Source organism: Apaloderma vittatum, unplaced genomic scaffold (assembly GCF_000703405.1).
Source record: "Apaloderma vittatum isolate BGI_N311 unplaced genomic scaffold, ASM70340v1 scaffold537, whole genome shotgun sequence".
NCBI lineage: Eukaryota > Metazoa > Chordata > Aves > Trogoniformes > Trogonidae > Apaloderma > Apaloderma vittatum.
This window is the reverse complement of record NW_009724273.1, coordinates 1-14425: the sequence shown is the minus strand read 5'-3', so window position 1 is coordinate 14425 and position 14425 is coordinate 1. Positions and strand designations below refer to the sequence as shown.

Genomic DNA, 14425 nt, shown 5'->3' with positions numbered 1-14425 from the left:
GAGACAGGCACTTGTCACTAACACGCTGCTGATACCAGCCTACTTGTCTGCGACTTGCGAAGGATGAATGCGCTCACTTGAAACATCTTCTCCCATGTTGCCTCTAAGAGAAGGCCTCCCTGTAAATGTTCACAGAGCTCACAATCCTCCTTCAAACACTCTTTATCACATGCTGATCCTGACCAGCCCGTGTCCGGTTCCCCTCTGCCGATGAGCCTGGCGCTGCCCTGGTGCCACCTGCTCTGCGGCATCAGGGGGGATTGCTAGTGGCGGGTAGGGGAGTCAGGCTCGATAACAGTTTTGTATATATTTAATTATTTTAATAAATTCCTTATTAGTACTGTAAATTTTTTATTTAAGCTGTTGTATTTTTTTCCCCAGTCCGTAAGTCTCTGCCTTATTCCCTTTCCCTTCCCATTTGGGGAGGGAGAGGGATTAGAGAGCATCCATCAGCGTTCAGTGGCCGGCCCAGCCCTAACTCCTGACACACGACAACTTCTTTCTGTGGTCATGTCCCATACGTAGTTTAGGGGCAGAGGGAAGTTTGTGTTTGCAGCTTAAAAAGTGGATCTGCAGGGCATTAACGCTTGAACAAATAATAAAAACAAGGTCACTGTGGAGAGAAACGAGCAGTTAAGTGGTCACTTTTGGAACAGAAGGTAGGAATCCCTGGCAAATCTAACACGTCTCCCCCGTGGCCTTTACAGTTCAAAGGCAGGTGTTGACATACCCCTAGCAGAACTGGGACAAGCTCTCTGTGGGAAAATATGTATTTGAAATATGGTTGTAAAGTGTTTTAAGTAAAGCGAATGAAGGAATTTGAGATATCGCAGTAAAAATAGGACAGAACCCCAAGAAGAAGATAAAGAGAATGAAGGAATCTGAGATATCATAGTAAAAATAGGACAGAACCCCAAGAAGTAAATTTCATTTGCTCATTTCTGGGCCATTTAGTTAATTAAGGAACAGACATACGTGTTCTATTCTAAAGACTAAGGCTTACTTTGAAGTAGGAATGAAAACAGTTTTAAAAGCACTTTAGGTGAAAACAGTAAATGTTCCACTGGACTCTAAAGGATGCCTCACTGCTCTACTCAAGAGCATCTTTTACATTTTTGCCAGGCTAAGTAAACTTAGTTCTCTTTCATAAAAATGTTTTCACACCAATCTGTGGTGCAAGGAAGGATGAAGCAACAGACCATGATAAGATTGTGAACATCCATTTTCACATCTCAGCCACTTCTTAAGCTCCCTGACCTATGAAACAACGGGGTTACAGAGAAACCCAGCTCCGTCCCGAAATCCGTAAGTCGGAGTTGTAAACAACACGTATGTGAACGTCATTTCACAGGAGATTCTCTGTATCCATATTCTTTGTGAGAAATTAAAGCACGGCCCTAAGAGACCGTGAAATGTAACAGGCATCCTACAATGTCAAACTGCAGCCACCTTTCACTTCCACCTCAGGAGAAAAACCCAAAACACCTCAAGGCACCAACCTCACGTGACACCACATCCAAGAAGAGCTGAAAGATGAACACAAACCCCTGATTTTTAGACTTCACCCCCATACCTTGAACGTGCTGCTTCCACTGCAAGTGCGAGTAAGTTGCCTTCCCCGGTAGCAGCACACTGCGTCAGAGCAGTGAGACAGCGCTGGGCTGCTGCCTCATCTCTACTAGCCTTCACCTAAAGGGGAGGAGAAAAATATTAAGTTAAAACAAACTACAAGGAAAACTGGGAAGTCAAATGCGTAAGACTTTCTGATTTCAAATATTAATGTCGGAGACAGTTGTCGATAAATGCTATATATTTCAAAAAGATTAGAAGTTAAAGGGTGTCTCAATCATGTTAAGAGTTAAATAACTCTAAACCCACGTTAACTACAGTTCTATTCATTATGAAAGTGGATGTCAGCTGTGGCTTCCACAACTCTGTCCTTTAATAACTCTTGACAAGCTGCCCCAAACAGTCTGAGTGCTTAAGTAATGTTACATGTTTTTAGAGCAAAACATTGTGTAGCTATTTTCTAACTCGTTTTCAGAAAATGTAAGGTTGTCAACTTTAAAAGGTTAGACATATTCACAAGACTATCTGAAACACGCTGATCAAAAACAAATGAACGCAATAAAACCATTTTTGTTTGGATTCTAATACTGTGTTTCTTGGGATTTTCCATCAATTTCCACCGAAGCTGAACAGAAATCCAGCTTCTCTGCTAAAGACTTGAGTGGATTCTTTCAAATTTCAGGGTCAAGTTTCTGTAAGTGGTATTACTCAAGTTCTATCTGCAATTATGAGAACTTTCATTTTTAATAAGGTAGTTCCTACCTTATTAATCTTCTCGATCTGCTTGCTACGGACGGAAGTATTATCAATAGCCAGAACTTCAACAGTCTCCTCTTTTTCTAGCTGATGCTTGTTTACTCCAACAATTACTTCAGCCCCTATTTCCAGTGGAAACACCAGAAACTCAGAATAAATTTGCAAAGTACTGTGAAAAAACACAATGTTAATAGGACAAGAAAATTTTGATCAATATAATGCAGCATTTCACTTTATAACTATAGAAATTTCAAATACTTAAAATTTGTTCTTAGAGGAAGGACTTAAGTCCGTATTTTCCATATTTTATAATGAGAAATGATTAGGCACATGAACATTCAACTCAGTGAATACTGAGTTGGTAAAAATATTTTAATAGAACAACATTAATCTTACAAACTGATTTAGTAATCACTCACTAATATATATTAGCTACTTTTTCTATATTTACATAACCGAATCTTACAGAATTAAGCAGAAATGCTGGTCTCCTACACTACTCCGCATTTACTTTTCTGATTTACTATGTAAATAAGAAATTGAAGTTCCTACCTAACTATTCCATGTGAATAAAAATTAATTTACAATGCTGGAAAACTGGATTTTACCTCTCAGCTAGTATGAACTTTACAAACATTTTTATTTGCAGTGCCTGATAACATTACTACACTCTTCAAAGCAATATGAAGTAATTTACATTGGGAGAGAAAACAAAGAACTTTACTGATTATTTTTATTGCTCTTAATTAAGACCTGTTTCAAATTTATCCACCAAACAGAAAAATTCATAGAGCTTTCTTCATGGTCGAGTTATCCCTAATTTCTGTTACTGGACTGCTACTGGAAAGCTGACTACAAAAAGCAGGACACAGCTATAAGCACTTCCACATATACTTACCATATGTGTACATAGGCATATATTGCATATATATATACTACAAAAAAAGATCTGCATTGAATCTGATGCAATTTTTCTGGTCTTCAGGAAAAATGGTCAGTTCTCAAGCAAAACCAGAGATTTGGCCAGATCATTCAATATTGCCATCTGCTGGCGGTGTTGCTTTTAAATTTAGAAAACACAGTTTAAAGATACTATGAGAAATTAAGTGATTAACTATTGAAGGCCCAAAATAAAATAGTCTTCCTAGTGCTTTGTCTACTCTAGTCTTAAATATTTGTCAAGCAAGACTGTTTTCATCCTGGTACTGTATGTTATACACACTGCTATTTCTTTTCAGAAGTCTTCACTGACATAAACCTATTCCTATTTTATCAATCACAGTCTGCTACTCCTAAACTAAGAAGACAAAAAACCAAACAACAAAGGCCTTTATACAAAAGCATTATTCTATTGGCAGATTTCCCTTCTTCCATCTCCCTGCTCCCTACCAGAGTCAATCCTGGCTTGTCTTCGGGCTGCACACTCTTCAATACGAAGTTTGGGAATCCCCTCAGCAACAGCTTTGGCCATTCCACCCATTTCTTCTATCTCCTCAACAAGCTGAGAAATAAAGAGGATAGAGACAGTGAGTCCATCTCTGCACTTGTACTATGATCTAAATTTTTATTATACCTAGATATACAGTCCTGTGCTCTACAAGTGTTTCATATCTCTGTGTCTCCGACTACAGATTTTGGTATAAATTAAGAGACATCTCAAAAAACCAACAATTTTATTACCCAAATTCCACGAATTCAGTAACAGTGCTTGGCATATTGTTCAACCAGCAACACCTACGGATGAAAAGGCTTCAAACCTGAGAACTTGATTCTGCCTGCCAACCAGCCCTTACCATTACACATACACCAATACAAATAAATTAAAAAAAGACAGAGCCGGTTCTCTGATCCTGAGGACAAGTGGCATGGAACAGTTCAGCTCTCGCAGCAGAAGCCTCTTCAGCTCCAAAATGCAGTGACCACATTCAAACTGCCGACTGAAAACAGCCATCAGACCTCACCTGGCACTGTCTAGAAGTATCCTAGTTGACAAGGACCTAAAAACCACAGGCCAGATAATGTGCCAACAGTGTCTGTACAGTCTCAGGCTAGTGCTTGCATCTATATTAGCTTATTAATCTGTTTTTTTTGCATAAGAGCAACAATTTGTTCAAAAGGAGAATCACTGAGTTTAGCTGTAGGCTAGACACGGAGGTTTGTATCTTTACACAGGATTGCCACCAGCAAAGCTACTCCTGCGTAGTCCTTTTCACTTGCAAGTAATGACTGGTGGCTAAAAATATTATTTAAAAAAGTATTTTGATACAACAGTAAAATTTCTCCTAAATTCTGCATAATACTCAAGTGTGGCCAGACAACTGTCTGTCTGAATGCTTGGCTACTAAACTTTGCTTTCCACAACCTCTAGCTTTAAAGCCTCAAGCAGGTCACCACAGGCATGATGAGCAGGCATGTAACTAAGAAGGAAGGTTCAATATTTGAAAAGTCATGGGAGTCAGGAGAAGTCCCTGGTGACTGGAAAAAAAATAATGACACCCATTTTTAAAAAGGGTAGAAAGGGAACCCAGGGCTTGATGGGGCTCTGAGCAACCTGATCTAGTTAAAGATGTCCCTGCTCACTGCAGGGGGGTTGGACCAGATGACCCTTAAAGGTCCTTTCCAGCCCAACATATTCAATGATTCTCTGAACGACCAACCTGTCAACCTCACCTCTGTGCCTGATTAGGTCATGGAACAGATCCTCCTAGAGACTCTGCTGAGGAGCACAGGGAGGTGATTCAAGACAGCCAGCATGGCTTCACTTGGCGCAATGAACAGGGAGGCTGGACTAGAAGGCCTTTAAATGTCTTTTCCATTCCAAACCATCCTGTGATTCTATGACTTCTGTTGTTCTCTTTTTTATCTTACACATAAAACTGATCTCAGCAAACTGGGAGTCTTCAGCGGGAAAGGGACTTGATTATTTGTTCCACACTGGGATATTTCCCTCTTGAATGTAATCTACTAGATTCACAGAATCATAGAATCATTCAGGTTGGAAAAGATGCTTGAGATCATTGAGTCCAACCATGAACTCTACTCTACAAGGCTCACCCCTAAACCCTAAACCATATCCCCCAATACCACATCTAAATGACCTTTAAACACCTCCAGGGACAGTGCTCAACCACCTCCCTGGGCAGCCTATTCCAATGTCTGACTACTCTTTCTGTGAAAACTTTTTTCCTAATGTCCAGTCTAAACATACTCCATTGCAGTTTGAAGATGAAGTCTCTCTTTAAATACACACTGTATTCTTCTGAAGTTCATTTATAAAGAAATCCCTGAAGGACAAGTATAAAATCATTCCCTCTTCAGAAATTACCAACTTAGCAAACAGTCCCTTAAAGGACATTTCTCAAAACTCCTATAACCTAAAATTTTACCACGGAACATAAAAGGTTACACACACCGACCTTCAGAGCAGCGTCATAGACCTCGTTGGTGAGGCACTCCATGAGGTAAGATCCCCCCCAGGGGTCCGCCACTTTAGGAATGCCTGACTCCTCTTGAATTATGATCTGTGTGTTCCGAGCAATGCGAGCGCTCTTCACCGTAGGCAAACCCAAGGCTTCATCGTAAGAATTTGTATGCAAAGACTGCGTCCCTCCAAACACTGCGGCCATTGCTTCAATTGTGGTACGGATCACATTGTTAAAGGGATCCTGGAAGGAAAAAGGAGAGCTCAGAAGCTGCGTGGTTCTGCCACAGGGCTGAGATTAGTCACATGGATAGTATAAAACTGAAAGATACCTATGGGAGAACTGAGATGTTACCCAAACCAAACAGATAATCTGGAGTAGAAGGTATAGAAATAATCAGTATTACAGAATATAATCTTAGTCTGTAGGGTAAAATTTTTACCTGCTTTTTCGGACATCTAGACAGTCAAGTTGTATATATATATGTCATTATAATCTAAGAGGAGTTATTACCATCTCCAGGAGGTCACTTATGCTCCGTTGGAGTGAAAAACCACACAATGCAGCTGCCTGTCTTATTTAATGCGATTACTGAGGGAAGTTAACAGTAGCTCAGATTGCACATCTAATTCTCGATATGCTTAGTTGGGATGAAATGTATCCAAGACAATTAAGAGCTACCAATGTAATAGGACCGCAAAGAAGACAAAATGAATAATGAGATCTGGAATTCCATTATTTTCCACAAAGAAACACAATTAATATCACTATTTTACAAGGACACAGTAATTCTATCTACATTAGAGTCAATTTCTAGCTCGAGTATTCCACTGAAAGTATTACAGAAGAATGTGATTTGGACGAGCAAGAACACAAAACCTAATTTAGGAGTGGATACCTATCTAAAGGCAGGTCAAAGAAAATTACATTTGCCCTCTGAAACCTACAAGGTGCACTAAGCAGCTATATTAAGACCAACAATGATGTTTAGATAGGGAAAAAGGGTTATGATCCAGCCAGAAATATATTTACGCTTGACACTGGGAGACAGTTGAACACATTTTGGGCAATACTAAAATTCTTGCACTCGTAAAATACTTTTAATTGGAGGACCAGCAAAGGATGCTGTTGAAAAAATTCTATTGTTTTAGTTTTACTGCATTCCTGTCAAATAAGTAAATATCACATTTGCTTTGAAATAAAAAAGAATAAAATCAAAATCACATAAATCAAATAACAATGGTTGCAATCACAACCTAAAAGTAACTCATATTGCATTACTTCTATTGAGAAGCAGGCTTTGGAATAAGAACTGGAATCCAGCTCCATGAGAAGCAGGTCTTAGAACAAGAACTGGAACCCAGCTCTAACCTCACTTGGGGAAGTACATGCAGCCAACGATTTATCTTCTTGCGATGTAACTCAACAGGAAGAGCAGAGAGTGCACCCAATTCTGAAAACACACATGGGCTGTAACTACTATTTCACTCTTCAGCAGTGAAAGTCAGGGGCGTGGATGACTTCCTTGGCTGCTCAGAAGAATTCTCAAGCCAGCAACCCTGAGAGAAAGGTGCTTCAACTTCCTCATTCAGCTGCATTTTGAATTACAGGACAAATCCGAGAGAGATATTTATCCTCTGAGTCCTCAGTTTATATAAGCACCTCTCTGCAATTCTCTCTCTATTAGTCGGTTTGGACTCTACTCTCAGTTCAGTATCCACTGGACCGGGAGCACACATGCTTAAGACAATGATTCCAGAATGAAAATGAAGCCAGACAACTAAAAGTTAAGCACTGAGACTGACTAACACCATGCTGGAATCCTTTTGCGAATACTCTCCAGTTTCTGCCCTTTTACCTGTGCGCTGCAGAGCAGACCAGAATACAGAGGTATTTTGTAAACCAGCATTTTGGGAAGCAACGCTGCTAACACTCAGCGAGACTTCTTGTGTTACGGAAGCAACAAGATGCATCCAATGCTAGTGGGTGCATTTGTCAGACAGAGAGTAAGACAGGTTGCCTTCCTCAGAAAGCTGCGTCTTTATGAGTAAAACCAGTAGCCCCCTTTGAGATACACACCATGAGAATGCATTTAAACGAGGAAGCTGATGTCAGTCCAATTTCTAACCTGCTCAGTGAGTGACCAGCCCGAAGTCTGACAATGAGCTCTCAGCAGGAGAGATTTCGGATCCTTGGGTTTAAACATTTTCTCGATCAAGTGAGCCCACAGCCGCCTCCCAGCTCTCATCTTAGCTATCTCCATATAGAAGTTCATCCCAATTCCCCAGAAGAAGGAAAGCCTGTAATGAGAATACATGAACAGGACAAACCATGAAACCATTCTAATCATTCTGTTTCATTAAAGAAGTCCTACAGCAAGGTCTGCAAGCAAATTACTTTTACAAAACTAACTCAGACATCAGATGTCAGGACACTGATGCTAGTTGCTACAGAGCACTATGCATTTATGCTGGTAAACTGACTCAGCCTCCAAACAAGGTGACTACAGGCAAACTGCCAGTGACAGTGGCCCTTAGAACTGTTAAACCTGTCCCCAGCAAGAGTTTTAGGGTACCCCTAGGCCAAGTGGTGTTCCAGCAAGTCACTAATGCAGACAGTAACACTCTAGTGGCAGGGAATGCTCCTGGACACGATCTGCGAGTGTAGTTACGCTCCCAAACTACTTATAATAGGAAGGTGTTACATATTATAAGTATGCTTCCATTCTTTTCCAGATGATTTAAGTAAAAATCCAAATCATACATCAGTTCAGTACTGGATAGCTTATCAGGGAACAGACTAATCTACTTTTTCCTGCTTATAGCTTCCATGATTTACAAATGTAAACATGCACAGTTAAAGCCAATAAAACTCATTATACTAAAGATGCACTTCTCTAACAGTGAATTAGCTGCTGAAACAATTTGTGAAAGGCTCTTAGAGATTCTCCATTGGCAGAAAGTCCAAAAATAAGGATGTATCTTTTTCTACACTTGGATTTTGCCATAGAAAGAGATGAATTTAGCTGACTCCTACAGTTTGCATGTGCAACAGGCGACATGAACCACACCTTCTGTTTTTTAGGCTCACCATATAGTTCAGGAATCTGTAAATCAACTAGATCACTGGAACTGTGATTCTGCTCAGCTTGGCAGTAACTATCCAAAAATCTAATATTCTCCTTACATTTTAGTTTTAGGAAATTTGCAACTGTAAACTGAACTACTTGAACTTCCCCTTGTTAAGCATTTTTCCCAAATACGTCAGCAAAATACTAATGAAAAAATCAGTAACACTACAGTATAAAAGAATTGCAAATACTCTTGCTGCATTCTGCAGTCCTAAAGCCACAACTGTATGAGATATAACAGCTCAGAGATCCTCTTTGTGACCCGGAGACCAACTGCCACAGACTTTGACAATGCTTGGGTTTGTGCATGAGCTTTATCCAGTTTATTAGTGTTGGACCAGATGTATTTTCCTACCACTGAAACTGTGTAACAAAACCAGAACAAAACCCATCTGTAATGTGAGCATCGCCAATGTCGCTGGCATGAGTAAAAATACTGAATTTGACATTAAACTCTAGAGATTTTACCAAAAAAGCGAGTTGCATATTTCTTTAGCTCACCTTGGTGCGAATTCATCAATGGTAAGACCAGCTTTAAGTCCAGTTCTGCAGTACTCCAAGCCATCTGCTACAGTATAAGCTAATTCCAGAATGGTATCAGCTCCTGCCTCTTGCATATGGTACCCACTGATTGAAATGGAATTAAATTTTGGCATATACTGCAAAAACAAAAGACAATAGGGTACAGGAGCAGAAGGAGGGAATCAGATCACTGCTGTATCAACACTGACAAACAGTCCTTTCTTTGTAGACTGCGAATATAACCCAACTCTATTAAGTAGTGTTTGTAGCTGTTTACTTCACATGCTTTTACCATTTTGCACTACTCACTGTGCCTAAACTATCACCCACCATGGTGAGTAATGTTCTCAGTTACAGGCTCTGTATCATCTCTCCAGTGAAAACTAAGAAAACAGCAGGTAGTACTGAACCTCCAGCCCTCAGTTCAGGACTTCGCTTTTTTCATTACTTCTTTCTCACGCTGAATTTTGCAGAAGTCGTCCTTCAAGATTTCTGACTTCTTCACTCCTGCTTACAGCTGTATAATGTCTCTTAACTACAGAGCTTCTTACTTTTTTACATACAGAACATCCTACTATTCCTTGTCTCCAAGCTTCCTGCCATCCTTTCAGGCTTAGGCTCATCTCAAGCTCGCTTTGATTTGGGCTGACTTGAAAAATCTTAAACATTTACGCTGTAAGTGATTTGGGATCTTAATTTCTCCTCCTGGCCCTTTCCACAACCACATCACAGTTCGCTATGACAGGTCTTCCCATCTCCTGCTTTGTTCCCCAAAGTGCCTCATAAATAGTTAACTCGACATAAGAAGAGAAGCAAATACACTTAAACAATGAATACCTTTGAGGTGTACTGGAAGATGTCAGCAATAATCCGCATCGATGGTTCTGGGGGGAAAATGTACGTATTTCGGACCATGAACTCCTTCAAGATGTCATTTTGGATTGTCCCTGTCAGCTTGGCCTGAGGCACTCCCTGTTCTTCTCCAGCTACAATGAATGCTGCCAACACCGGAATGACCGCCCCGTTCATTGTCATAGAAACGGACATTTTCTCTAAAGGAATCCCATCAAAAAGGATTTTGGTGTCCTCCACTGTGTCAATGGCAACTCCAGCCATTCCAACGTCTCCTCGAACACGTGGATTGTCTGAATCATAACCACGGTGGGTGGCTAAATCAAAAGCAACAGATAATCCCTGCTGGCCAGCTAAATGAAAAAACAACAAAGAGAGATTCAAAAGTGTGGAACAGACTTGCCTTGGAACTCGATTTAAATGTATTCACTTTATTTTACACTATCCAGGCTTGGGCGACAAACCAATTTTTGACGTTAAACACTGTTCTTTCCCCAAACTTGTCCAAGGTCTTCTAGTCTTAAACTTTTAAATGAAAAAGTTTTGAACTGAGGAAAAAAAAATGTAGTCCTTCTACTCAGTCACACAATCAGCTCACCACACTTAACAAATTACTGAAGAACAGTTTAGCCAGAAACTATAAATATGCATAGACAGTATCAGGACTTATATACAGAAATTTTACTTAGCTTAGCTAGAAACAAAAAGTGTGATAACTGATGTCACATTACCCTCTCTTTCCCATAAACTAAACACATGCACAGAGATTATTACCCTGCCCCTAGTGATGTACATTGATTATTCGTGAAGCCAAGTGATGCATTACTAAACCTGTGGTAGGAGAAAACTGTTCATCTAAAGCAGGAAATGAGATAGAGCTCTTGGCAGACTTGTTGCTGCAACTTGAAAGCAGGACCCCAAACTCTGCTACCCCCAGGCTTCACCCTCTGACCAGTTCTGCGCTCCCAGAAGTAACTTTATCTAATGCATTTCTAAATCTGTTTCTCAACATCGGCAGAGCTACTGTCAGACACCAGCTACTGTCTTCAATCTAAAGAGCTAGGTGTTATCTCTGAAGCATCTTGACAAAAAAATTTATACTTCTGCCTAGTTTCAAGCAACAGAAATTTCAGGAATTATGAGAGCCAGAAATTAACTATTTTTCTGCATAGCTCTAAATAGAGATCTTAACTGCATTTTTAAAATACTTCACAAATAACTAGGTTAGATTCAGAATCTATGCTAAATAATTCAGTATCAATACAACCATTAACACAAGACAAAATTACAATATCATGTCAAAACTCTAATAATTCTTTGCAACAAACATTATTGAAAAACTGAGCTGTGCTACCAGTGTTAGTGCTTCTGCTTCAGCAGCCATGTTCAGCAGTAAGATAGAATATATTCAAAACAGTCTTTCCATTGAAATACTTGTCTGCAGATTTCTAATACTCTGTATTTATAATTTCTTAATTTACTGGGCTTTATGCGTTAGAAAGAATCAAGAATAATTAAAAGGATACTACGGCAGCTAATAGTTCTTTGTATTAACTAACCATTATATCGCAAGAGGTAAAAATCCCCAAACAACTCCCAATAAACAGCTGTGTTTTGAGTAGGAGGGACCACAAAGTGAGAAATAGAAGTGTCACAGATGTACTACTCAAAAGGCAACTCAACTCCCAATAAACAGCTGTGTTTTGAGTAGGAGGGACCATAAAGCAGGAAATAGAAGTGTCACAGATGTACTACTCAGAAGGCAACCTTCAGTGGTCTGTTGTTATGACTGGTAAGGTTATAATTAACTCCAAACAATTGCTAAGATGTACGGCTGGTGTAAAACTAAAGCTTCACTCTATCAAGGACAACTTTTTAGTAGAGTTTTTTAAACAGCTGTGTTTTGAGTAGGAGGGACCATAAAGCAGGAAATAGAAGTGTCACAGATGTACTACTCAGAAGGCAACCTTCAGTGGTCTGTTGTTATGACTGGTAAGGTTATAATTAACTCCAAACAATTGCTAAGATGTACGGCTGGTGTAAAACTAAAGCTTCACTCTATCAAGGACAACTTTTTAGTAGAGTTTTTACAATGCTTTACTCAACAGTATATTACGATGATGCTCTGGTTATCAGCTAAATAAATTGCTGCATAATACTCTGCAGAAACAGAGTGAATAGTTGCTCTCAAATAAGGGAAGTATCAATATTTCTGGGAAGCTGGCTTTACTAACACACCATGAATGACGCTATTTATATGTACTCACAAGTTCGGTTAAAGTTTGCTGCATGAGACGGAAACGCAAATTGTCAGAAAGCACCAACACGAGGAACTTCAGCCAAGTGACGAAGTTCAACATTTTTCCACTACGATCTTCTCTCATGGTCGCAGCACGAGTATGAAGCAATACACATGATCTGCTGGTTGGACCCTGGGATGCAGCCAAACTAAGTGTCTTTAAGTGCTGAGGCACAGTAACTAAAAATAGCAGTCAACACATTCATTTTTCCAACTCGATAGCAAAATGAAGCAAAAGCAGTTTCAGAAATGATCCATCTTCCCAGTAATAAAGAAATACAAGAGCCACTGGGAAGATTCTATCAGAAACCAAAACTCACAAGGCTGGAATAATCACATTTGCTATGAAAGTCACCATATGAATGCTCCTTGTTGTTTTGCAAGGTGATGTTGTTTCCCAGACCAGTTGTCTTACCTTTAATGTTGTCCTTGTAGAACTTATTGCTCTCCTCCACTGTGCTGAAGCCAGCATATTGCCGGATAGTCCATGGCCTGTAGGTGTACATGGTTGGGTAGGGTCCTCGAGTGTAAGGTTTCACCCCTGGCAGCTCTTCAGGGAAGTCTTCTGTGTCCCTTTTGGAGTATAAGGGCTTGATGTCGATCCCCTCTGGGGTGTGCCAAATTAATTCCTTTGGATTCTTGCCTTTCAGCTGCTTTTCAGCAAGGGTGGACCACTCAGGGTGCAGTGGCTGCCTGTGCAGCGAACGCCACCCAAGCTGGCAGGCTGGAAGTTGTGCCAGGCATGTGCTGTGGAGGGGCTGCAGGCGCAGGAGAGCATCTTTGGCTCTTAGCATGTCTGCCCCGCTGGCTGGTGAGTATGGGGTAAGCTAAAGAAAATAAAACCACGTATTTTGCGTTATCATGTAAGTCCAACACGGGAGAAGTGAGCACAGAGATATCAAGCAGTTTCATAGAATCACAGACTACCAGGTTGGAAGGGACCTCAAGAATCATCTAGCCCAACCCTTTAAGGTAAAGAAATACAGTTTGCTAAAGCCAAAGCGATTACTTGTGAAAAAAGTAAGTGTATTTATTCACTTACTCATTTGACAGACATTCCCTTCCAACTAGACAGTGCATAAAACAGAGGTCAAGAAAAATGTCAGTTTGTTCTCGCCAAAGGAAACATCCCTACAACTTGTCCACGTCCATGTATGAAATGTGTAACTTATTTCAGCCCCTAAGCAGCACCATGATGAATTAGTCACTGAACAGTCAGGCACAGAGATGGCTTGCCTAGCTACCTTCTCACCATCCCATCTCTCTCTTTCATCTACAAACTCCTAAATGTTGAAGAGGGACCCTTAAAACCAAAGAGGCACTCTGAAGGAAGTGGGCTGTCATAAAATTGCTGACGTATCGCACGCTTTGGAAAAGGTGGCTTGGGCTGGATGAGAATCAGAGCTACACAAAGTAAGAAAGGAGCACGGTATGCAAGAACATTAGGATAATACAAGTTGCAGAGCTCATCTCACCACGCATGAGATTGAGATGGTGGATAAGTTCAGTCATTCCTGAAAGCTGTAAGCAACTCTGCTTTTGCTCTCTGTGTCCTACCCCTGCGCTTCACAGCTTGGCTCCAAGGGCCAGTGACCTCTCTGCTTCACCTCTTTCACAACTCCCTGGAAACACACACTTCCCTGACACCTTTATGCATAGAACTGGAAAGCATCTCTATCACTGGAGCTGCAGCACGTGATAAAATAATAATAATTATGCTACGTGTGGTATATGCATAAGCACAAAGCAGCATCAGAGGAGCACCCAGCTCCCTACAGAGGTGGAAGGTAACCTCTGCCTCCACTACCCCACTACCAACGCGATGCAACCCCCCGGCTCTGCGACCCCTTACCCCGACGGAACCACAAAGCTGCC

At 40.6% G+C, this 14425-nt stretch overlaps 1 protein-coding gene across 1 annotated transcript in view; it reads right to left on the bottom strand.

Annotated features, from left to right (window-relative positions):
- MUT (methylmalonyl CoA mutase) overlaps window positions 1–13371 on the bottom strand; it is a 21174-nt gene extending 7803 nt beyond the window's left edge. Inside the window, exons 1-8 of the mRNA XM_009872389.1 lie at window positions 12966–13371; window positions 10237–10604; window positions 9379–9536; window positions 7876–8047; window positions 5742–5990; window positions 3715–3826; window positions 2332–2447; window positions 1574–1689 (exon numbers count right to left, since the gene is read on the bottom strand). Coding sequence (XP_009870691.1) covers window positions 1574–1689; window positions 2332–2447; window positions 3715–3826; window positions 5742–5990; window positions 7876–8047; window positions 9379–9536; window positions 10237–10604; window positions 12966–13344 — 1670 coding nt within the window. The 5' untranslated portion in view covers window positions 13345–13371. The remainder of the gene's footprint in view (window positions 1–1573; window positions 1690–2331; window positions 2448–3714; window positions 3827–5741; window positions 5991–7875; window positions 8048–9378; window positions 9537–10236; window positions 10605–12965) is intronic.
- Window positions 13372–14425: the final 1054 nt, after the last annotated feature.